Raw genomic sequence first — 25,612 nt, forward strand, 5'->3', positions numbered from 1 at the left:
TATGAATCTATCAGGTCAGACAAAGAGAAGATAAAATGTAGAGCTAGAAGGAAAAAAAAAAAAAGGATTACCAATCAAACCCTTCGCTTGCCTTCATTCTGAGAGCCCATTTAGCTGTGTGCTGCTGTCCCCATCACTCTGAAGAGACACAGACATCTGGTTTGCACCCTGCCTGAGTTCCTGCTTAGTTAATGGTAATTGGGATGTGTAAAAGCGGTGCATGCATGAATAAGCAGGTAGATCTCACAACAGCAGGTATGCAAATCCAGGAGGCAGCTGGTCCTGGCTGCAGCTCCACTCGCTTGGGATCCAGTTTGCTGCAATGCAGGGAAAACAGTAAAGCATGGTCTGCAGAGGCAGCACAGCCAGGTCACAATCAGGACGGGAAATCAGGTCACCAGTGTCCCGTTCCCAGCCCTGCCACTGACCTGCATGATCACAAAGAGATCTTTTCCCTGTCTTCCGCTCTTGCTCCCCAAATCTCCCTTCCTTGGATACAGGCTGTGTCGGGGAGGGATCACCTCTCTGCAGAGATCTCTACAGTGCCCACCACAGCGGTCGGCTTAACAGACTGTATAAAATGGAGGTGGAAATAGAAAGCAATTAAATCTAAATTCTCCGGTTGATACCGCTTTAAGCCAGTTGAGCTTCCAGAGAAGTGATTTTCTACAGTAAATATTGGCAAATGGGTTATAGTAAAAATAAAAACAAAGAAAAAAAAAGGGAAAACGTCGATTTGCCTGACATTGACCTGCCCTGTCAGCCTGGGGTGCGCATTCATCAGTGTCTCCCTCTTATCTGGTATCTGACATTCTGTGATGACTTGAAAGCAAAGTAACACAGATGTACGGCGTTCTCTTTTGAAGAACAAAATGTACCGCGAACCGAATTTTCAAGTACATTCAAAGTGAAGTTAACTCTTAGATTGAAGGAGCATCTTTTAATGGAGAGGCAGGAACAAAACCCCAGGGACTCAGTGGGGCTATTGGGGTTTCCCTGTGACGTGCATCCAAAGTAAACTAACATTTACATAGTCCCTGCTACTTCCAGTGTACTCCAGACAATGGCTAATCAGTACTCATTACACAGCTTTAAAAAGGCCGAGTATTCTGGGGTGGTGACCTGCATCCTCCCCAAATAAAACCTAGAGCCTGAAGCTATTTGGCCAGACACCTCCATCCTTGGAGCTTTCCTGAGATCAGGTTGGCTGTCCTCCTCCAAGGAGTTTACCAAGCCTTATATTCTTTCCGAGGAACAGCTCAATTATAGAAATATAATTGCTAATGGAACAGGAAGGAATTTCATCCAGGGAATTCTTAATTAGAGAATTCAGACTACTTTAGGAATCAAGTCTGAGATGAGAATGAAATGAGGCACTGGCTCACACACCTGGAATTCGATCCAGCAGAGGAATCAGATAGCTATGTGAAATTTTAAAAAAATCACGAGGGATACAATACTCCTGTTTGAAATATTCACCTATGTTCCTACTTAGGAATCCTTAGGCTTCCTACTTATATTGGGTTCAGATAGTAAATGCTAAGAACATCTTTTATGTATCCTAGGATTGTGTGTTTGATTATGCTTACATATGCTCATGGTGCCAGGAGCAAGCACCATGATTTTTTTTTTTTTCAGGGCTTCCTCTTCCAGCCCAAAGATAGCTCTCTTGCCCAGAGAGTTAATTTTTTCTTTTCTTTTTGGCAGAGCAGAATTTTAAATAATATTTTGTAAGTAGCTCCATGGCTGCCACAGTCTTTTCTCACTTGGTGTCAAAATTCTTCAAGTCTCGTGCAGCAAGAAGTTCCTTTCCATAATAAATTCAAACCTATAGAAGAAGTGAATCTTTATAGCTAGTGGGCCATCGGACTGTATTTTATAAAATTTCCCATGATGACTTTCTCTAATTTAAAATTAATTCTAACAAAATAAGTCTCGATGTATTTTATTTCTAGCTTTATATAAAGGCTGCTCAAATTCAGCAATAAAGTATTTTCTGGACACAAATAGTTTAATTATTTTTTACTAGTGTACATCTTCAGGGTGACTCTCAGAGTTACTTTTGCTCCTAGATCTTTCACCTGGTAAAACCTACACTAGGTGTCTGGCCAGGGGCACAGGCACTGAGGGGAAAAGATCAAAGGCCTATAAATGTGTCAAACTTTCAAATGCAAATCACCTGCCATAACGCTGCTGAGAACAAATCCTTCATTATCACCATTCTGTGAAAGGCTTAAATTAGCCTGAATTAGCTGAAAAGAACAAGAAAAAGAAAGCCATCTATCTTCATGTGGGTTTTATTACCTTTAGATTTATTTGGCTAATGGTTTGATAGCCCACTAATCTGAATATCTGCATAACAGATTCTTCAAATCATCCATAAATAATATATGTGATCACAGAATGTTGCTATTAAAGTTGAAGTGAGATCTGTGACAGTAGATTAATAAAAGAGCACTTACAATAAGCCACTCCTTTTCATTGCCAAACTATGAGCTACAGTGATTGATATAATAGCAATTATCAACTGGCTTCTTAGTTTGAATCCCATTTAGAGGATTTTTTTTTTGGTGCACTTCCTAAATTGTGTGTTCTCGAGATAGATGCTGTACCCATCTTTACTATTGGCTGCCGTTCTGTAACATAATTACTTTCCTAAGATGTACTGTATTTTGGAGTTTTTTAATGAATTGTTTTAGTGATGTAATAGAATATCTGATCAATTTGACTCAAAGAGCAAGAGTTATAAACCCCCACAATCGCACTATACTTTATTTATAAGGGGAAATCCTAGCACTGTATTTTGTTAAATGAACAACTGCAGAGAGGTTTTGTTAAGTGAACTTTATTTGGAACCTTAAAGAGGATAGACTGCTGTCAGAAAGCTCTTGGGTGGGTTGGACGAGGCAATGTCTGGGAGGAGCTGACTGGGCACCCTGAGCTCCACAGGTTTCTTCAAAAGGTGTTCTCAGGTAGGTCGGGTGGGACTTCCCACAACATCTGTGCTGGTAATGTCTGTCTGCACCATGGACACTGTACTTCACAGGCTCTTCTTTGGTCAGATTTTTAATTATTCCCCCCTGTTAAACATTCATCCTGCTAGAGTCACTTGCTCAGGTTATATTCTGAGTTACATTACTAGTCAATCACAATATACAAACTCAGGTCTTTTCCCCAGGCACGAGTAACAATGTTGTAAGATTTCCACACAGGTGGGCTATACCAGATCATATGGATACCCACTTGGATGAGGACCCCACAGTTTTGAAATCTCCCTGTTCCCTGTCACATCAGAGCAGCTCCAAGCCTTTGGCTTTCTGTGGTGAGAGTGGCCTGGCCATAGGAAGACACCAACAATTGTTGATAGCAATTTTTTTCTGAATCTGTAATTTATGGCTTTCCAGCACAAACAGTTTGGTTTTGTAGTAGAAAAGAAAAAAGAAATCCCACACTTAAATTGCTGGTATCTTCCAAGGTAAATATATTATTAAAAAGAGTGTTTTTGCAACATAACACCATTATTGTTGGAAGGAATATAATCTTGTTCAGTTCTGTAAAAATTCAAACATTTTTCAATGCCAGAGCCACATGCCCATTTTCCATAGTTATTCTTCAGCTTATCAGTGTGGGTAGAGGAATGTTCTCTCCGTAAGGCCTCAGTGGTGAGCTGTTGATAACAGAACAAGCAAAGAATTAGAGGCCTTTTAAAAATTTTTATTAAATATGCTAGGTTGTTATACAGAAATCAATAGATTATTACAGGGTATTTTTCAGCCCATTTTCCAAACCACTAACACCAGAGATTACATGGTGGAAGGTGATGGATTAGAAGCTTCTGGAAAAAGGTTTGTTTGGTAAATAGAAACTTGGCCTTTGAAGCTGATATAGCCACAACCAACCCCAAATAGAAAATATCACTGTTCATCCTGCTTGCTTTCATTACTATATCTCAGAACCCCTTATCTATATGACTATTGCAGTGATTTCTTCTGGTATTGCTAAAAAGAATATTCTTAAAACAAAACAGCAGAATAACATATTCTATGAGTTTTTACCATTATCATTCTAAAAACCATAGCAGTCAGCAACTGACTGTAATAGCAGGGGAAAACAACCAAATGCCATCAATTGAAAACAGCATTTCTTTAGAAATCACAAACAAAAATAACGATGGTACAACTTCTCCCAAATATCTTTCTTGCAAATTCTAAGCAATCTGCAAAAAGAAAAGGGATTTTTAGAAAAGGAAACAAAGTGACATCTTCTTTGATGATGGCATTTCAGGAGATGACAGAACAAAGGTAGGTAGGTAAGTATATTTCTGCTTGGAGATGCATGAGCACAAACCCATCACCTTCCCTTGGACCTGACTGATAGGAAGAACATCCACAAATACCATACATCTCATGATAAACAATAAACACAGAGAACACAAATCACTACCTGAAACCATGCTGTCAAAGCTTGTATCTTTCAGGTTAAAAGGTAAGAGAAAGGAATAGATGTTGGGGGCAGATGTTAGGAAAGGAGTAGAAAGGAGTAGATGTTGGGCTGTGCAAGCCTCACTAAAAATTGTTGTAGGAGCCATACACAGGGAGGACAACAGTTTGGCTGAGTTGCTGATCTGCATGCTTTGGGCTTTTCCAGGAGGTTTTGCAAAATCTGGCAACACATGTGCTTGGGAATTCAGGTTTCATATATGCTCTATGCCACCCCACTGTACTATTTCCTACTGTTCTGTTTCATTTCCTAAACTCTGTAACATCAGCATCACCTTTCTCAGTTTTTTGATAACTCCTTAAGGCAAATCCTTTGCATCCTCAGGTACTCCTCCTTTGATGTGACTGCCAGCCAAAGACAGCCCACATCACAGTTTAGGGCAGCACATGCAGGCTGCCCAGAGGACTCGTCAGCAGAGTCACTGCTGATTTCTTTCCATCAGGAAGGTATGGCACTAATTAGAAAAAAATCAGACTCTCTTCCACATTTCTAACTGGCAGGTCTGATTTGGTAAAGAAGCCATTCAATAATTAGAAAAACTAGCGATACATTAGTCTGGAGATAAAATCCTATGAAGCCTCTGTACTTTAGGTATGCATGTGGCTGTCACTCTTGAAGCCTTTTGTTCCATTAAACTCCAGGTTTTGGGGATTCTGCGAGCAAGTTCAGTGCTGTTTACCACACAGCTGTAGATCAAGCAGCAAATTTAATTCTCCAGTGCATAAGGTTCAAAAAAAAATGTTTACAGCACATCACAGTGAGCTGAGAGAGAGGCTTAAAGGCTAAATCTGCTCTGGGACGTGGCATTCATGTTGGACTGACAGTCTGAATTCAGCTCAAAGGGGGCCATAAATTTAATGGTTTTGTGGCAGATAAAACTTGGACCATTTCTAAGGCTGGACCTATCTCATCTGTTGTTATGTGGTGTCACTGCCTGGGCAACACTGTGATCTTGGGATAGAGGACTAAGACAGCATGGAAGGGTTCAGCTAGTTTGCCCATAAAATTATCCAAAACAAACCACACTCACAGTTCCTTCTACCATGTGCCAAAGAATACCCAAAACTTATCACTGATCCAACCTTTGTGAAAAATATATGGTGTGACAACTAGCTGGGCTTCAAGCCTGGCTGCAGAGGTGCTCTAGCGGAGCAAATTGCATTTAAAAATAAGATATTAAAATAACAAATACTAACATAGAGCTACTTCTACACTATGTTGGCATTTAAAATATTCCCAATTAACGTATTTTCCTTAATTGATTTTTATTCAGGCAGGTAATGAAAATTAAATATCCATCAGGAGTTTTAGTAGGGCTAGCTGTTTTTAATGAACAAGAGTTTCAAAGGTAACCCCCTTTCTCCAGTTGTGCTCAGTCTGTGAAGTGACAAAACCTCTGCAACTTGGCCAAGGGAAATTGGGGTGGCGGTAGAGACAAGGCTTGGGCTTAAAGAACTTTTAGTTTCTTATGTGATTAATCTTAAATTAAATTCAGTACTGATGGTAGCTATAACACAGGATACATGAGCAGAACTGCGCAGAGTGGTTCTGTCACCCATGGTAATTTTGTTTTCTTGAAACAGTTAAAGTGTTTTGTTTCCTGAAGGAAAAAGCGCTAAATCTAGCACGGAGTTTATGGTTTTGTCAGTAGCACTTGGGTTTACAACAACTCCAGTAATATTCTAACTGCAGTTTCCTTTTATCTGCTGTTATAATATGGCAGGGCCTGACACCTTTTTAGACATGAAAAGACTATCTTGTCTCAAGTAACAGCTGCCATTAGTCTCTTTCATCACTCCATTTCCAAGCGTCTCCCTCAACACAAGAGCACAGAGCCAAGGCTGTGCAGATCTTCAAAGTTAAATAAATCCCTTCTCAGACTAAGAAATTTCTTGGTTAACTAGCAAAAGGTTTATTGCGTTCATCAAATTTTTGTGTTTGTAAGGCAGATTCACACATAGATAAGTATGTCAATAATTTCTACTAATGGAAAAATGACAATGGGATACAGAGACAGTGAGAGATGATCTTTTAACTGATATATTTTTTCTAGCTCTCTATGTATGTATTCCATGTAAACAGCATTTATTTTCTTTTCTTGCTGATTGTGGACCTGAAATAGTGAGTTACAATCCCAAGGAATGCCAAGTAAATGTTTCCATTTGTCAAGGTATGCTGAACAAATGAGACACATTTAATGTTTAATACTGTTTATAAGTGGAAATATTTACACTGCTAAGACAGAACCTATGGCTCTGCTCTGTATCTCTGTGAGCATCATTCAAGCTAGAGGGATGCCAGCAAGAGTGACAGATCAGGTAAGACAGATCAGATCTAGGGCTAGGACAGCAGGTGTGCAGAAAACCTTTCAGAAAACGACTTTAAGGAGGATAAGCCCCTTACCTGCCCCACCTCCATAGAAGCTACATTTTTATTACTTTGTATGAAGCACCCCGGTAGAACTTATTAGACAGATCAGGACAGGTGATGAATGAAAATCTGTTCAGGCTCATGAGGTTGATATATGAGTTGATTTATTCTTCTTACAGACAGTTTAACATAATCCTGGAGAAACATTCCCTGCAGAAGAAAGTTAAATTACATCCCCTCAATTTATTTAAACATTATTCTCACAAGTGTGAGAGTTTGCAAAGCAGTCAGCACAGTAAAAAGCTCCAAAGAAAAATAATCCCTAATCTTTAGACTGAGTAAATTACATAAAGAGGAGAAACCAAAAAGTATTTTAAAACTGTAATTGCCCTTCTGTAATGAATCACAAGTTTAATTCAAGCAACGGTCACCCGCAATGATAAATGTTTTTATTTACTGCAATGGGCAGCTACAGCCTAAATAGAGGGAGCATTCTACATAGTTGTTTTTTTGTTCCCACATCTATTGCTGCTTCTAAAGTAGTGGCAGAAAATTGGCACAAAATTTGAATGCATTATATAGGAAAAAATTGAAATTTTTCTGCTTTTCATGCTTGAACTGTACTTGTTAAACCCAGTTAATTAGAAGGGAAAATCAGCAACATAATATCTTTTCCTCTGCAGTTCTTAATATATCTTGTTTCTGACTTTCATCATCCTCAAAATACGAACTTGTCACAATTCTAACACAGTATTTTCATCTTCTCATCCATTGAAGCAGTCATTTCAAAAAGATTTAGAAAACAAAGAAAATTCCCTCCAAAAACCACTCTGGCCCCTCAATTCTAAAGAAAGCTCTAAACCACAGAAATCCACACATTGTGGATGAAATGGAATGATCCCCCTGACAACAGAGCACGTTCTCCTACACTGGGAGGGAACAAAAGTGCGTGCATTCACATGATCTTGGTGTTTTTATTCAGGCAGATTTAAACCCTTGATTTCAACTTTCAGTATTCATCAGCAAGGGAAAAAAAAAAAAAATCACAAAAAAACCCCACTCAGATCTCTCCATTACTGATCACTGCATAAGGAATGGTTCCCTGTCCATGGCATGGAGGTTGGAACCAGATGATTTTAAGATCCCCTCCAATCTAAACCGTTCTGTCATGCTATGAATCTCTCCCTCCCTTAAAATTCTCAGGTGACTCTTACTCTCCTTCACAACACTTCTTCCAGCTACCCTCTCACATCAGCTGGGTGCAAAAGAGTCTCCAGAAGACAAAGACAGCCTGCAAAACTGAAAAAAAGTTTCCAATATTTCTGATTTTTTTCTAATTTCCAGAATACATTTATCATTTGGAAAATCAATTATAAATAGATTTTTTTCCATCTTCCCACGGAGTAAATTAAGAAACTACCATTTTGGCTAATTATAGACTGTATTAGCTGTAGGCTACCTATGTCTTCCTTAAAAACATTTGGAATTTAGCTTCCAAACTTGGTCCTTGACCATTATGAAGAACTGGTATTTTCACTAAGGCACAGATATTCTAAATTTCTCTTGTTAACAATATATCTTAGCAAGAGTTGTCTTCTTTCTGGCTGGTGCACAGAAAAAGTTACAAACAACTAAATACAGACAACAAGGCATTCCTGCAACAGGCAACTGTTGAATACAACTTTTTTTGATGTATGAACAGAGATTGCTTCTATAATAAAGAGGTAGGAAGAGCCCCTTCAAATTTATAATTGTACTCAAGTTTCCCCTTTTAAAAAAAAATCCAAAATGATATCATTCAAAGAACTCACAATATGATAATTAGATTTTCTGTAACTTAACTTTCACTCTGTTATGAATTGAAGTGGATGTTAGATGGAATTCCAACCTTCTTTAAGAAAAATACCATAATTAAATTCAAATTGAATTAAATTAACAAAAACTGCAATCAAATTTCCTTAAATACTAGATATGACAGCTACAACACCAGAGTATCCTTACATGGCTTTTTACATTATTTGGAAGCAGCACACCCACAAAGAACAGCTTGTTATGGGGCATGGCAGATATTAATATAGCCACCCTGCAAGGTACATCTGCTGTGTGTCTCTATCTGGTCCTTCAGAGATGGTCAACACAAGCAGAAACACAGGATTTCAAAACCCATTTCAAAACTTGAAAAATTAAATTAATGGAGAAGAACGGAGAATTTCAGTTTAAAAGTGCTGCATCACTTTGTCTTATTAGAAGAATCCAAGATCACTGCAGGTGCTGTTCTAGTAAGTATTTTTATAAGCAAGACAAATAGCTCTATATAAAATCTGGGTAATTGATTGGGGAAAAAAACCCCTTTTTCTTAAATACATCTACCTCATCCTTGCATACTGTATCCTGATGCTTATATAACAAGTTCAGAGTATAAACACAGCCAGAACGACTGGTGCTTGCCTACGATCTACTGGTACCTTTGTTAACGTTTTAATTTCAAACTTTGGCTCCAATGACAGCACTTCCTATTCATCAAAACTGTGTCCACATAAAATTGATACATACTGCAGACACTTTGAGAAAGACCTCTTCAAGAACTCACAGTTAACCGATAGTTAACTGATAAGGAATTGCTACCATAATCTATTTTATGGAGAACCTAATTTTTGATTCTTCTTTTCAGTCTTTCAGACAGGGGAAGGGGACTGTCTGCCCATGCGTAAGTCAGAACAGCACTTTTGTCTTCCTGTGTGGGAGAACCCAATCTTTCAATTGGTTGCTCTGAATTTTGGGAACAATTAACTTCCTCTACAGAGGATGGTTTTAGAGATACCTGTACTGGGAAACTATTAACATCTTCCTTTAAATTGGTCGTTTTTTTCTTCCCTTTAATTGTAAGGGCTGAGTCACTGTTTGTCCTTTTGCTAGTAACAACACTGCTCATTTTCTTTGTAAAACATTTTTTAAACTGGCCAGGGTTCAGGTGCCTTTTCTGCTGCTCATAAACCAGGATTTTATCCACATGCCCATCATCACTGTCTTCACTAGAAGAGCATCTGTTCTGACAGACACTCTTTTTAAAAGAAGCTTTCCAAGTAGTTTCAATACAAGCTTCTTTAATGTGACAGCCAGTTGCATCTGTTGGCTTTTGAGAAACTGGAAGCAATTCACACCCAGGATGAAACATCTCTGTTGTTTGCCCACTGAAGGCTAGACATGCTGCACCACTTATATAAGGGTCTTTTTTCACCATTTCAGCTGGGATGTCAGCTTTTTTGTACACATCTTGATAGATATGTACACTGGATTCACTTGCAGAGTTTTCTGATAGAACAGTTTTACTTTCCTGCACTAGGTTATTTAACTGACATGAGGAAGAGACATGATTTCTATCAGGATTCACTGTTTCTTTTGATTGTTTAAAACCATTCAAAGACTCCAGTTTCACTACATCTTCAGACAAAGGCTGTGATGGAATGGGAGCCTTCTTAAGTATTCTCTCGCTTAAAGACCACTCCTGAAGTTGTCTCACAGCATCATTTGAGAACAAATCATCTTCACTACCAGAATGCATATCAGACTGTGTAACATCAGAATATTCTGAGCTGTTTCTCACTGTTTCACGACTTAGTGGATGTGAGTGTTTTATGCATGTGGTTAAGTCTGCTGCTGGATCACAGTCATCACCTACACAGGCTGGTGAAGTGCTGAAGGAGGTTCCTTTCCCATCAGTACTGCTCAGTTGCAAACCAGCTGGTACAGAAGAAGAGGATGATATCCCTGAATACTTAGTACACTGTGAGGGCACAGATGAGTCAGCAGGAGCAGCTGTTGATGCTGACACATGAACTGTTGATGTGCAGGAAGCTGAAGGTAATGCTACGTATTTTGATCCAGTACTTCTCTGCTGTGTCTGATCTTCTGGGGGAGCTTTTGTATCTGACATGGAGTGCTGCCCAGGAAGAATTCTGTATGTAGGCTTTAAATTCATTTGAGACAGAAGACTGGTAACTTCATCATAAGCATTTGGTAATACCTTTTCTTCTGGTCTGTCTTTCTTTTCTGAAAAGAAAAATAATAAAAGTGCACTCTGAATAGCATATTAATCACAGTTCATATTTCTCAGTGCAAAAGTATCAAATAGTAAGATTAAAGCACAGTCCCTGTGAGGCATCATGACCTCATCTTGTTTTGGCGTGATATTGTTCAAGAGTGGAAGAAATGTTTTTTGCTTTTTTGCATTCTGGCAAGACACATAAATTCATAACAAATAAGTTTCTTGACTTACTTTTCTGTTTGTTCTGAAAAACTTCAGACTTTTCCACTTGATAGAGGGCAACAACATCAGGATAAGCAGCCTGAAACAAAGACTCTTCTTCTAGTGTGACTACAAACAACTCCACAGGCTCATCTTCTGGATCAACATAATGTTCTGAAAAACATAATGAATGTACTTTTCATATGAATATACACATCAAAGTAAGGAATGAAAAACCAAACAGCAAAGATTTGAGTAAAAAGAAGGTACATGAAAAGCCAATAGTATGATATTTGAGATTTATCTACAAGTAAAGTCTTTTTCTTCCAGTCAGTCTCCTGGCACAAATAGACACACTACAGGGAGGAAGCTGGTAGCACAGAAAATTTTATAGCTAGTAAATAGTGACAGCTTCAGGTACATAGTGAAATAAGATATTAAATACACAGTTCAGGTCTTATTAACATATACCAGAAGAAGCAGCTGAAGACCAAGTCCTTTGCTTTATAGGTTTTTTTTTTTTTCTTTAAAGCATTGCTTTTTCTTTCAGGGTATGTCAAATTTGATGTACATTTCCTGCTATTTCCACAGAACATTTTCCAGTCTTGCCCACATTCCATTGCCTCAAGAGTGTTGCCAAACTTGTCCTATTTAAATCTTGATTTTATCTTTTTCTATGAATTGTTTCATTCCATAATGTACACAGAAACCAGACCCACCTGGTTTTTGCCATTCAATTTCAAAACAAGGAATTCCATTTTTAATACGTGTCTTAACAATCCTGTAAGAAGAGAAAGTTCATTAAATGACTTAAATCTAAAATTATTTCAATATTCTGATTTGGAATGATACAGAGAAAAAAAATCTTCTTGCAAAATTGAAATTACTACACCTTTTAAAAAATACACTATTCAGTATACAGTAAAATTTGGAGTATAGATTTGAGCACTGAAGCATTTTTATCTGCCACTCAGAAGTGCATTTACACAAAATAAAAAAAAAGCTCTTCTGTAACAGACAAACATAATGCAGTCTCCTACAAACATCAGTTTGGTCTCTTCAGCTGACCTGCCTGAAAGGCAGGTCCTGCTTGACCACCTTTTTCCTGCTTGACCAACTCAAGGGGATGAGGGAAAGGCTGTGGATGTTGTCTGGCTAGTCTTTAGTAAAACCTTTGATACCATGTCTCCAGCTTTCTCCTGGGGAAACTGGCTGCTCATGGCTGGGATAGGTGCACCAGCTTAAAAATGGTTCAGGTGGCCAAGGCCAGAGCAGGCTGGTGAGTGGAGCTACATCCAGCTGGAGGCCAGTCACTGATGGGGCTCCCTAGGGCTCCATACTGGGGCCAGTCCTGTTTAATGTCTTTATCAATGATCTGGATGGGGGCATCAACTGCACTCTCAGTCATTTCACACATGACACCAAACTGACTGGCAGTGTTGACCTGCTGGAGGGCAGGAAGGCTCTGCAGAGGGATCTGGACAGGCTGGATTGATGCTGACACCAATGGTATGAGGTTCAACAAGGCCAAGTGCTGGGTCCTGCCCTTGGGTCACAACAAATCCTGCAGTGCTGCAGGCTGGGGAAGAGTGGCTGGAAAGTGGCCAAGAACAAAAGGATCTGTAGATGTTGGTCAACAGCAGCTGAACATAAGCCAGAATGTGCCCAGGTGGCCAAGGCCAATGGGATCCTGGCTGCATCAGCCATAGACACAGGCCAGCAGGACCAGGGAAGTGATTGTCTACCTGCATTCAGCACTGGGGAAGCCACACTTCAAATCCTGTGTCTATTTCTGGGCCCCTCACCACAAGGGGTGATACTGGATGTGCTGGAACATGTCCAGAGAAGGGCAGTGGAGCTGATGGAGGGGCTGGAGCACAAGTGTGTAAGGAGCAGCTGAGGAAGCTGGGAGTGTTTAGTGCAGGGAGGACCTCATGGCTCTCTGCAACTGCCTGAAAGGAGGCTGCAGCCAGGTGGGGGTCAATCTCTCCTCCCAAGTAACAAGTGATAAGAAAGGAAAGGAAATGGCTTCATGATGTACCAGGGGAGGACTGGACTGGGTATTAGAAAAAATTTATTCATGGAAAGGGTTGTCAATCATTGGAACAAATGGTCCAGGGAAGTGGTTGATCCACCAGCCCTGGAGATATTTAATTTAGAAGATGTGTAGATGTGGAACTGAGTGACATGGTTTAGTGGTGGACTTGTAAGTGTCAGGTTAATGGTTGGACTTCTCCAAACTAAATGATTCTATGATTTTTTTAAGACACTAATGCCAGAGAAGGCTGTTGCCCTGGACAGTAATTTTCTGAATGACCAGACAGGGTCATTTGTATCTTTTGTATGAGAGCATGAGGTGGGGTAGAACTTGATCTGAGAAGGGACAGTCAGTCACTATGAGATTTTTCTAAAAATATTATCTACACCCCAATTTAGTAACTGCCTATGCATGAAGAGTAGGATCATGATGACCCTGCTGAACCATTACTGCATTTTTAAACATTTGTTTACAAAAGAAATCTTCGAGAGCACACACCATCTGTCTTTTAAACTCTTGAAACACTACAAAGGGTTATAAACAGAGAATGTCAATGAATTCAACCATCAAGGTAAATGCTGGTAATTTATCTTGCCAATCTATTTAAAAAAAGCATTCTCCAACCAGCCTCCCCAGTCTTGTGAAAGGTAACACTGAATAGATCAGCATCTCTGTAAGTACTAATTCAAGACTATGACACATCAACCCAGAAGTGATAGTATCATACTGCTATTGACTGTCCTCCTGTGCTCCACAATTAATGTCTAAAAACCCTGACTAGCACAGAAAAATTACTAACCTTCCTCCAATAAAACAATTAGGGAGGCAGGGAGAATTTGGGTTTCATTTGGGAAACAAAACCATCAGATAAAGTTAAAATAAGTCACAATTCCCTTCAAAGTGAAGTTCAGATCTGCTGACACTATAGATTCTAGAAGTTGATTTAAGAAAAGATTATGTCTTTTAAAAAAAATTACATTGAGGGCTGACAGAGTAAGAAAATACTAATTCTGTCTCAGTAAATTTATCAGTTACAGAAATCTGGATGGTGGGAAAATACTCTGGGAGAAAGTAATTACATGCATATCTTGCTTTTTCTTCCCTTCATGTCCATTTTTAGTAACAGTATACTTGGCCATTTTTACAGTCCTTAATGTAGCAGTCCCGAATGAAAAGTAGTGTTGACACATAATACAATGACAGCTGGTAGGTTTGATAAGCAATTAGAGACTATGACTGAATTTGCAGATGCTCAGGCTTAGGCCTGAACTCTTATTTTGAGACACAGAATTCAATTGCATGTCTGCTAAGAACCTGAACAGAGGACCTAGGCAGATCCAATGAAAAGGAACACAGGAGAACACAAGCACTTCCAGTTAGAAAGAAATGTCTCTATGTATTACTTTGTGCAGCAGTAAAATTGGTGCACTGATCTGAATTTTTACGTCTATTCAAAACAACTTGAAACCAAGATGGAAGAAAACCATATTTCCTTTCTTTTTTCAGAAAAACCTTGTGTTTTTTATCTGCCACCAGAAGTAAACATATTACATTCAAGAAATCAAGCTACATTACCGTATTGCCCGCAGTTGTTTTGAGTCAATGTATCCAGATTTTCTCTGGATCATATCATAGTGTGTCAAAAGTGCTAACAGCTTCTTACAAGCATAATGTTTGGTCCATTCCATCTTCTCTGAAGCAAACAGCTGTTTGTATAAAAAAAATCCCAAACTTTAAAGCAGTCTTTATTCTGTTAAGTATCATGCTTAGATAGTTATGTAGTCGGGAGGGACACTGGGCTAAATACTTAAAATACCTAGGGTGCTTTTATATAGTGTAAGGCCCAACAACACCTCACTGCCAAGGGAGGGAACAGCCATCCCTACCAGGGCACATTCATCAGCTGTCAGTGACAAGCCAAGGGAACAGTTGTGTGGTGGCAGCAGGGATAAGACAGTTGTTAAACACCTTGTCAGACTGACATCAGCTCTACCAGGAACTGTGAAAACTACAGATTTCACATAAGAGACAATGAAAATGGATTTTCATTAAAGCCATTTTATTTAACTGTGGTCTACTCTACTGCCCATAATGCTTACACTGTCATCAAACCTAAAAAATGAAACACTGAGAGAGATCGGATTTTGTCAATAAAAACCAAGTGAAAAGCCTTCCTAGAAAACAATGCTAATGTACGTGTATTAACACCCTCACCCCATCTAGCAATATTGGACAATGAAAAAACAGAACAATGACAAGTGAGTTCTCTCTTTCTTCCAATTTTCTATCTACCTATTTACAGCAATTATTTTTTTCCAAAGTCTTCAATTTTAGGCTTTCAAAACAGTGAGGTATATTGAGATGTAGTAGCAAGATTCTTTAGTTGTTATTTCAAGTAAAATTACCATTGAAGACCACAATTACTACAGATGCCTTTCTCAGTAACACATAAAAGACTACAAAGCTGAATATTCAGTACTTTGATACATACCTGGAAGGATAATAAATTTGGCCTTCGACATTCCTTTATGTTGATCAATTTATTCTTGTTCACAAGAAACTCTTGAATAACCTTGAGATAAAATATAAAAGAGACAGTTCAAGAGAGAGCAAAAAGCTTAAATTTAAACTACTAGATTGAAACAATTGATGTTAAGTAGGCTTGTTTGTTACCTCAGAGAATGGAAAGCCCTCACAACTCTTGGCTTTTCTGCAGGTAAAAACAAATGTGTTAGGAACTGAGGATAAATGGGTAAAATGGAGAATCTAAATGCTCACCCTGCATACAAATGCAGGCAAAAGCAGTTTAATTTTCAGGCCATTCCTACTTTCTGATACTGTCCTCCACTGCATTTGCTTGTTTCACTCGCTCCCACTGATGCCATGCACAAGGGCAGCAGTGTTTGGAGTCACTGGGTTTGCAGCATCTCACGCTTTCACAGAATTTACATCCATTGTGCTCATGTTCCTTGTAAGATCCTATAGCAACAGACACACAAAGTGAGGAGAAAAGGGGTTCCCAAAATCTCCAAACCTATAAGGGCAATATTACAAATACAAAGCTCAGAACACATACTAATGTGATGTGAATAGCAGCTGTAAGCAGATCTGAGTGCATTAGTTGCATTTATGGATCTACAGTAAAAACTGAAAAAGACATGCAGGCTTCCATTTTTCCAAAGACTTTTTCCCTCAGCAGTTTCAGATCTTAAATGTGCCTTAACCTGGAAAACACATATGAGTAATATATTTGAATCAGGCTTTTCCTTCGCCATAAGATGGATTTGAAGGAGTTCACTGATCAAAGATGATACCAAAATTAGGGTCCTTGGGATTAATTTTTTTTTTGAGAAAACATGGCCACAAATCTCAGCAATTATGAGATTCTGTCCTCTTGATGCAGGACCAATTCAAGCAACTAAAGAAATAGTTGCTGGGCAGCATGGAGTATAACATGCTGACTTTACTGATCATGTTAAAAGGGCAAATATCTGGGATGCCACAGCAGCATTGTGATAACATTTCATCTGCTGTCACCTAGTTTCACATTTGGAGAAATTGAGTCTCAAGCCTTAAAAGTGTTTATATAAGGGTACATGTACACAATCTTGAAAATGTAAAGATGGAAGCTGAAAAGCATTTTTAATGCTAGTAGGAAAAAACCCATAACCCAATAAAACAAAACCTATCACCCCATAATAAAAAGTAAACCATTAGGCTAGAAGTACAGCTCAGCACTTTTCACACTGACCTGGATGATGGCACTCTGAACAATGAATTACCCTTTTAACAACCAAAGCTGGATTATCATCATACTGAAATTGTTCCTTCCACTGCTCAAACCTAAATACATGATGTTTAAAGGATAAAGAAATATTTTTGGCTTTCACATTTAAACCACTGAAAAATAATCTCTTTATACTTGTCAAGCATTTATCCAAAAAAACAGTTTTTCAACTTATGAAACAGGGTTCTTTTACAGTACATCATGTTGGATTTCTAACATTGAGACACACATTATGATAACAAATACAGAAAGCACTTGGTATCTCAAATCCAAATCCACAACCCGATTAAAAATCAGTATTTCTCATCAGTCCCTACAACTTTCACTCCAATATATCAACTTATACCTGCTAGCTCAAGAGCTAGGAGCTAATGTTTAAAAGAAGTAAGAGACTTGCCTAGTCAAACATCCAATCCCTTTAGCAAACACAAGGTAAGGAATGTGGCAATATCCTCCCTAACTAAAGTATTACAAATATTGTCTTGGAGCTGAAGTACATGCTATTAAGTCTTTGAATAAAAAAGCACTTAGGTAAATTTCCATTTTACCTTTGCAATAAATTTTGACCTCGCAGAGTCTCAAGTAACTTTAAAGCTTGTTCCTTCCCTACTCCTGGAACCCCCTATAGAGAAATACAAAATATTTTTTAATTACAAACAAAATATTATCACAAAAATATCTTTATTACATAGCGTAAAGAAATGACAAAGGGATTTTAGATGTTGAGAATAAATTGAAAAAAATATTTTTGACCAAGTTTAAGGGCAGATTACAGCTGAACCGCCAGTGTGCTGTTCTTATGCTCAACAGCACCTCACTTAAACAAGGCAAAGAAAGAAGTAAAAAGCAGTAATAAACTAAAAGAAGTTTGAGTCAGAATAGAGAAGTGAAACACTGGCAGAGGTTGCCCAGAGAGGTGGTAGATGCCCCATTCCAGAAGTATTCGAGGTCAGGTTGGAATGGGGCTCTGAGTGACCTGGTTTAATTGAAGATGTCTGGCACTGCAGGGGGGTTGGACTAAGTGAACTTCAGAGGTCCCTTCTGACCCAGACTATTGTACCAGTCTATAATTTAAAACACACATATTGCTTTCCAGTTCTTTCCATCTTCACCCTATTTTGCCAAGAATCAATACACCTGGTTATAAAGATTGTATTGAGTGTACTTTCTATAGTGTCATTACAAATAAATCTGTATTTATTCACCTGTAATGGCACAACTGAATATAAAATAAATCTACATTTCAAACCAAGTCCTCATTGGACGACAGTCAGATATTGAAGTAGTCAGATATTCAGCTTCTTCAAGGAAAGCATTATTTTAATGTATTTTCAACGAAATAATAATTCCCATAATTCAGCTTCCTTTATGAGTTTCTCTCTTCATCTACTTTGCTGAGCTGCAGTAACTCAAAGGATCTATCTGACATCACAAAATTGTGACACTTTAGGACTGTGTAAGAACCTGGCATTCCAGGAGCTGCTTTGGTACAATAACCACTGATTATCCAGTTTTTTTTACTCCCTCTCTTTACACAGTAGTAACAAACTATTTAAAGATTTCTAGAATAGAAGCAAAATTTAAAAAAACAAAAAAACACCAAAAAACCCAAAATAAAAATAATGAAAGGTTTGTTTTTTCCAGCAGTATGAGTTGTTTAAAGGGCAGTTTTATCAAATTGGGACACAGTTATTTAAGAATAACTAGGTATCTGTTGAGGCAAACCTGAACAGGAGCAACCATTGCCTGAAGTCACTATGTGAGGAACTGTATGGAAATCATCCCACTTTTTCCCTTTCAAATAGCCATTACAACAGCTTCTGTTCAAAGTCTCAAAAAAGAATTCAAGAGTTTACAGGAAAGAAAGAAAAAAGTGAAGTAGTAATGAGCGAGTGTCCTCTCAATTAGGTAAACTTCCAAAAAGATCACTTTTAATTCTTTGTAAATTATATATTTCCAAAGGAACAGGAATACATCCAAACTGCATACAGAATTACCTTTACTAATAAGTACAGCTCAAATCCATCATGACTGAGTCTTCCAAAGAGCACAGACAAAACCATTTTTTTCATTTTCTACACCTCCTCTGCCAGGGATGCACTTGTATGTGACTTGTTACAAAGCATCCTCATAAACAATGGAGTTCTCTCACCTTGGCTCAATGTAATCAGCTTATGCCTTCATAAAACTTATGCCTTCACCTCCACTATAGAAAATGTTTGGAACAACACAAGACAGTCTTAGAAAGATAGATGTTCATGAACCATTTTTAATATCTTTAGCCTTTTATGAATAGAATTTACAGTGACTTACTACACATCTTCTACTGGATCTCAGTATTCATGCACTGCATAAGCTTTCCCAGCATGCACATTTTCCTTGATACACTTTGTTGTTTTCAAGACAGTCTTAAGCACCAAATAAAAAATAACTATATTGGTTACCTTTGGAAGATAATCACAGCCCAGAAGAACTGCTAGTCCAATCAAAGACTCTCTGTCACAACCGAGTTTCTCTTTAATAGAGGACATTGTGTAACAGTCAAGATGTGGATCCTGCAAGAGAAGTTTATTGCATATTATTTCTGTTACATCAGGGAAAGAACTGCCCTAAGTCACATTCAGTTGGGATTGCTTACTCACCCCTATTCACCCACACGTGCAGGAAAGGGGTCTACCCCATAAGAGGGGGTCTCATAAAAAAAAAAATAAACTGCCATTAAAATTTATAATGTAATGCATCGACACCACATGAACAAGCTCTGGAACTTCAAGTATGGGCATCAACTGTAGAAAGAAACTAAAATAAGCCAAGAGGTCCAGCACGCTGCTGGATAACCATGTTACATGATGGTGACCAAATGGCTCACAGATCAGGCAGAGTTACTGTGGATGGGGTTAAATCAAGCTGGCAACCTCTCACTCGAGGAGTTCCACAGGGCTCCAATCGTCAGCCCATTTCTTCATTAACATCCTGAACTTGATACCAAAAGGGTTAATTCAATTTCAGGACTGGAAGGAATACTAAGTAAGTTTACCAACAATACTAAATTGGGAGGAGTTGTTGACTCCCTGAAGGGCAGAGACAAACTAGAGAGATGTGCTATCACCGCCCACATGAAGTACAACAAGGGGAAGTGCTGGATTCCACACCTGGGATGAGGCAGCCCTGGCTGTGTGCACAGACTGGGGAATGAGATGCTGGAGAGCAGTGCCATGGAAAGGGACCTGGGATCCTGGTCCATGGCAAGCTGAACATGAGCCAGCAGTGCCCTGGCAGCCAGGAGGGACAACCCTGTCCTGGGGACATCAGGGACAGCATCACCAGCCAGACAAGGGAGGGATTGTCCTGCTCTGCTCTGGGGCAGCCTCACCTTGAGTGCTGGGGGCAGTTTTGGGTGCCACAATATTAAAAATACATTAAACTACTAGAAAGCATCCAAAGGCAGCCAAAAAAGATGGTTGAAGGCCTTGAGGGGAAGCTGTGTGAGGAACGACTGAGGTCACTTGGTCTGTTCAGCCTGGAGGAGAATGAGGGGAGACCTCACTGCAGCCTTTAACATCCTCACAAAGGGAGGGACAAGGACAGACCCTGATCTCTGATCTTTTCACTCTGGTGACCAGTGACAGGACTAGAGGAAGCAGCATGAAGCTGTGTCAGGGGAGATTTGGGTTGAGTATCAGGAAAAGGTTTTTCACCCAAAGGGTGGTTGGGCACTGGAACAGGCTCCCCAGGGAGGTGGTCACAACATCAAGATACACCTGACAGAGTTCAAAAACTGTTCAAATAAGGTTCTCAGGCACATGGTGTGACTCTTGGGGTGTCCTGTGCAGGGCCAGGAGTTGGACTCAATGACCCTGATGGGTCCCTTCCAACTCAGTATATTCTATGATTCTAGCTGTTTTTATTGTTTACTAGCTGTAGAAAAAAGTGCGGCAAAACTAACATCATCGAATAGTAGTGGCTGCACAAGTCATTTCAGGAAGTGAAGTTTTTAAAATGCATGTAAATATTTCAACATTCTACTTAAGTAAAATAAAAGAAAAATAATAAAAACATTATTTAACATATTAGGCATGAGATAAAGGAATCTTTGAAAGGCAAAGGGACTCAAATACAAGATGGAATCAAGATTAACATGAATTAAAACATAGGCCAGTGCCTTCTTCCTCAATCATGACGAAAAACATCCCCCCACAAGCCAATAAACCAAAGTGATCTATTTTGCTAGAATAGATGCCCCTGACAGACACCTACTCAAATTATTTTTATGCTGACCAATATATAAGTAACTAAGTACACCTGAAAGACTGTGCTTGCCTTCACTGTTGGTGATAAATGACAAGGAGGATGAATGAAAGAACTAGGTCAAGGGAAGAACTCAAACATGGTGGCACCAAAGCAAATAACCTTCCATCAACCCTAATTATTTTTTTTTGAGTTAATTATTTGTAGTGCAGTTCTTTTGTTCTATTGATTTTGTCATATCTCTGAAGTATTTTCTCAACAGTAGTTTTCCTCTCACAGATGATACAAGAATTACCAGTGAATCAAATAAGATGTTCCTGTCTTAAACATACTATTTTAAACAAACTCAACTACTGCAAGTTAAATTTAATAACATATAAATACTTTTTCAAGTCCCTTCTTCCTATTTACATTTCTGTAAAGAGTCTATAGAAAGGGTGGAACAGGGTGAGGTACATTACCTTAGCATTCATGGCAAAGTTCCTATAAACTGTTTGAGCTCCATACAAGAAAACATCTCCATCATTGGTAATGCAGCCATCAACAAGTCCTTTTGCATTAAGGTATGCACACATTGCCTCTGCTTCTCCAGCTGCTTGAACCCAAGGGACACCTAAACACTCCAGCAGTTCAAGACACTAAAAGAAGGAACACAAAAGGAAAGAGGTTGAATGCTGAGCTATTAAAATTCACTTATTAGCATGCATTTTCTCAGACACAAGTGCATATAAAAACTGCTACTGTTGCTCCACCATGTAACACTACACTAATGAAACAATACTACAGCAAAAAAAAAATAAAAAAAATTCCTGTAACAGTGAAAAGTAAATATCCACAAAGAGTTAAGAATTAATTAACTTGAACACAGCATGTTTAATGGCCACTCCTTCACAAAAATCTTTACACATTAAATAGATATTTAGGATGTTTTCAGAAGAGTAATAACAAAGGAGTATTTATCTATGAGAAGTAATGCTGTTTACTCAAGCAATAATGCTGAGCCAGAACACCTGTTCTGGCAAGACATCTTCCAAACAGGTGCCAAACTCCCCAAGAATATCATGCAGGAAAGTACAATCTTGTCATCCTACCAAGACTGGATCACTGTACAAGAAACACCAATATATACTTAGAAATTTCAGAGAAAATACTTCATTTTAGAATTTAAGAATAAAGTATGAATTGGTATGTACAATCTAGTGAAGCCCTGAGTGTCCATAAATTCTACTTCATAAAATTTTGAATAGACAGGAATGGTTAATGGAGGAAGAAGGGTACGAAGAAGTATGGATACTAACACCATAAAAGAACAGCAAAGTTAAATTTTGCAATAAATCTTCAGTTATGGTTGTCAATCACAATAGCACAATATGCACAGGAACAAATCAATGAGAAAATTATTCTGACACTGTTTCTCTTCTATACTGCTTTACAGATGACAAATCCCTGGCCGGCATCCCCCAGCCAAAGAATTTTTGGGTGTGTGTTGGTGAAACCTCTCATCCACAGGGGATGCACACCCACCATGGGAGGATGCCCACAACAAACCAGCCTTTGTTTAACAACAAGCTGATTTTTGAGCAGGGCGAGGCTAACAATAAACAGATCCTGTGAAGTGGGATGCTATTTATCTCACCAGTTTCCTCCTTTACACAACTAGCTCAGGTGTAAAAGATGTACACACCAGTCATTCAGTGTCATTCCACCTTAATCCTACCCGAAGGAATCTATTAACAAGAATCTCAGTTATCTGGCCTTTGGGAGTGGGCTGTAGCAAAAGCTATCAATTATTTCAGTTCCTGTATTTAGTTTGGTTAAGATTTCTATCACATTAAAAATACTTAAACTCTCAGTTACGCACCTCTTTTAACATGGCTTTAAATAAAGATCTCCCTGTCCTTACAGCTCCAGCTTTCTTCGAAGGCCCATATCGCATCTCATTCCTCTTGCTCATGGTGTCTGCTTTCAGCCTGGGGGCCTCTCCCTCCATGACAAACACTAGTTTAATTCCCATTGATGTAAAGAAAGAGAACCGAAAAAATAGGTTTCTGCAATAAAGCAAAGTGTTCCATAAGCTGTACTGTTTGTGAAGACTGATTTCTTCAGACGTTTTCCTTATATACCTTGTATTTTCCTGAGCCTACCACTGGAAAAATCCTTTCACTGTCTTTACCTCTAATGATCCTCTCACCCCCAAGGTAAACAAACCTCTGATATATATTCCTGTAGTTGGCTGAAATGGTCATAACATTAAATTGTAGCAGGTTTACAAAATTCCCAAGAAAATACCACATATGGACAAGAAAAACCTTTTTTTCAGATGCAAAGATGTAAGCAAACTTAAAAGGTTTAATAAAAATGCGTTCAGTATCCAAAACCTGCCTTCAAACACATATTGACATTGATTCTTTTATATCAAATATTAACCCCAAATCTACCAATACAGGTACCTCTGTAGTATTGGACAGACTTATGGATACCACTACCATGCCGATTTATTTCACATTCACACCAGCACCACGGAGGGGTGGAGTTTTACAAGGCTGCAGTAAAACATATCAGATGACATCAGTCAAATTAAGAGCAGTCATATCAAACAGCACGTGCATTTACCAGCAGTTCCAGTATCAATCTTTCAAAAGGAGTATATCAACATTTACATCTCTTTGACTGACATGGAGAGACCATTAAACTAGATTTAATTTTGTACAGTTACTACTAGCAAAAACCAGTAAGCTGGTCTTTTGAAGTTAGTTCTATTTTCATAAATGATGTAAAAAAAAATAAATCCATACACTAAATTACTTGAAAATACAAATTCTCAAAAAAAAAAAAAATTTGCCTGTCTGAATTTTTTTTTTTTTGGTAAAAATCTGTTCAACCCTTTGTCTTGCTTTGGAGGTCTGGACTGATGCTTCCATTCCACTGCACACAGGACATCCTTATCAGTGTGATGCAATGACTAGTCATGTTGCCAGTTTTACAGTTAATTATCCATTTGAATTTGTAAGTATAAAACATTTTAAGACATTATTCTCAGAAAATGCTGAAATTTTGTATCATGCTGATATTTCATATCATGATGAATTCAACAGAAGTCACAGGAGTGTGTAAGACCATCTAGTAACTCAGTATTCTGCACTGGTAACCAATAACAAGCACTGATGAAAACTTGTGTATGTTTTCTTTTTTGCTAGCTCTGTTTGCAGAAAATAGTTCTTTGACATTATAGATGCTTAGACATGCTCATTCCTTAGGTAAGTCATTTAAATTAAAACATATACATATTCTTCAAGTCCATTCAAATGCCTGAAGAATGATTTAAACATTTAATTCAACATGGGGGTCTACTTAGAATTAACTTCAAACCCTTTACACATGTAGAACAAGTGATAACTGAATCAAGACAGCAGTCACATGCATTTCAGAGCTACTCTTAGAAGTCTATTGAATAAGTAACATATTCAAATTATACAGCTCCAAGACTTTAGGCTCGAATCATGTATGTGGATACCATACCTGAGATGTGGCTTGGTAACTACTCCAACCATCTTTCTAACAGTCTGTGCTTCACAAACCCACAAACTTAAATCAACAGCCAGTGTTTTCCCTTTAAGACTACTCATGCTGACAGGTTGTCTCACAGGCTCAAGGATTTGCCACAGGTAAGTCACTCCCATTGTTTTAGCTTCCTTGGTGTCAGAAGGTAGATTTTAACTGTGAAGACCAAACAAAAGTTTCAGAACATGACATGAAGTATATTTATCTTCTGAACTTCACAGTCATAATATTTGCCACTAGAAGTTCTACTTTTATGAGCCAAGAACACTTGCAACCAAGTCTAAGTGTAGTGACTCGAGTTCACAGATGGTTTATTACCAAATACCTTATTTGGACTGAACACTTGCATTACTAATAAGCTGAACACAAACAAAAACAGAGTTGACAAAAAGGAAAAAAAAAAAAAAAAAATTCATTTCCAAGTCTCACATATGCCTTATATAAACACAATCCAAGTTTTATTAAAAAACCCCCCATAGGATTCTTAAGAGAATTACCTCCTGATTTGAGATAGGATTCACATTAAAAATTTTCTGTTCAAATAGAAGTAGCTTAAAGCTATTTGAGTAATATTTACAATGACAACAGAATTAAAATTTTCCTTGCATTCCAAGATGATACAAGAAGGGTCAAGACCCAGAAATTCTTGGTAAATTCAAGTTGGAGTTCAGGAAAAAAAAAGATGGTATTGCTGCAGTGGTTGCTAACAAGTTGCAGATACTTTTAACATTCAGCTGGCATACTGTCCTGCTTTAATCCAATGGTGATGGAAGCCTCTCTGAGCAGGGCATCAGCAGTGATTGGCACCAAAATTTGGGAAGAGAGCTACAATATAGCATTAAGAAGAAAGCATTATTTTATT

At 38.3% G+C, this 25,612-nt stretch overlaps 1 protein-coding gene across 1 annotated transcript; it reads right to left on the bottom strand.

The window, feature by feature from the left end:
* Positions 1-9,483: 9,483 nt before the first annotated feature.
* On the bottom strand, positions 9,484-25,212 carry GEN1 (GEN1 Holliday junction 5' flap endonuclease). Its single transcript, XM_062488460.1, has 13 exons — positions 24,709-25,212; positions 23,051-23,237; positions 21,651-21,827; positions 19,386-19,496; positions 17,490-17,563; positions 16,906-16,997; positions 15,983-16,133; positions 15,828-15,864; positions 15,646-15,726; positions 14,730-14,860; positions 11,836-11,897; positions 11,147-11,290; positions 9,484-10,920 (listed from the first exon to the last, which is right to left on the bottom strand). Exons 1-13 carry the CDS (start codon positions 24,867-24,869, stop codon positions 9,518-9,520), a joined length of 2,811 nt encoding a protein of 936 aa, XP_062344444.1. The 5' UTR covers positions 24,870-25,212; the 3' UTR covers positions 9,484-9,517.
* Between the last annotated feature and the right edge of the window lie 400 nt (positions 25,213-25,612).

Source organism: Cinclus cinclus, chromosome 3 (genome assembly GCF_963662255.1).
Source record: "Cinclus cinclus chromosome 3, bCinCin1.1, whole genome shotgun sequence".
In the NCBI taxonomy this organism is placed as follows: domain Eukaryota; kingdom Metazoa; phylum Chordata; class Aves; order Passeriformes; family Cinclidae; genus Cinclus; species Cinclus cinclus.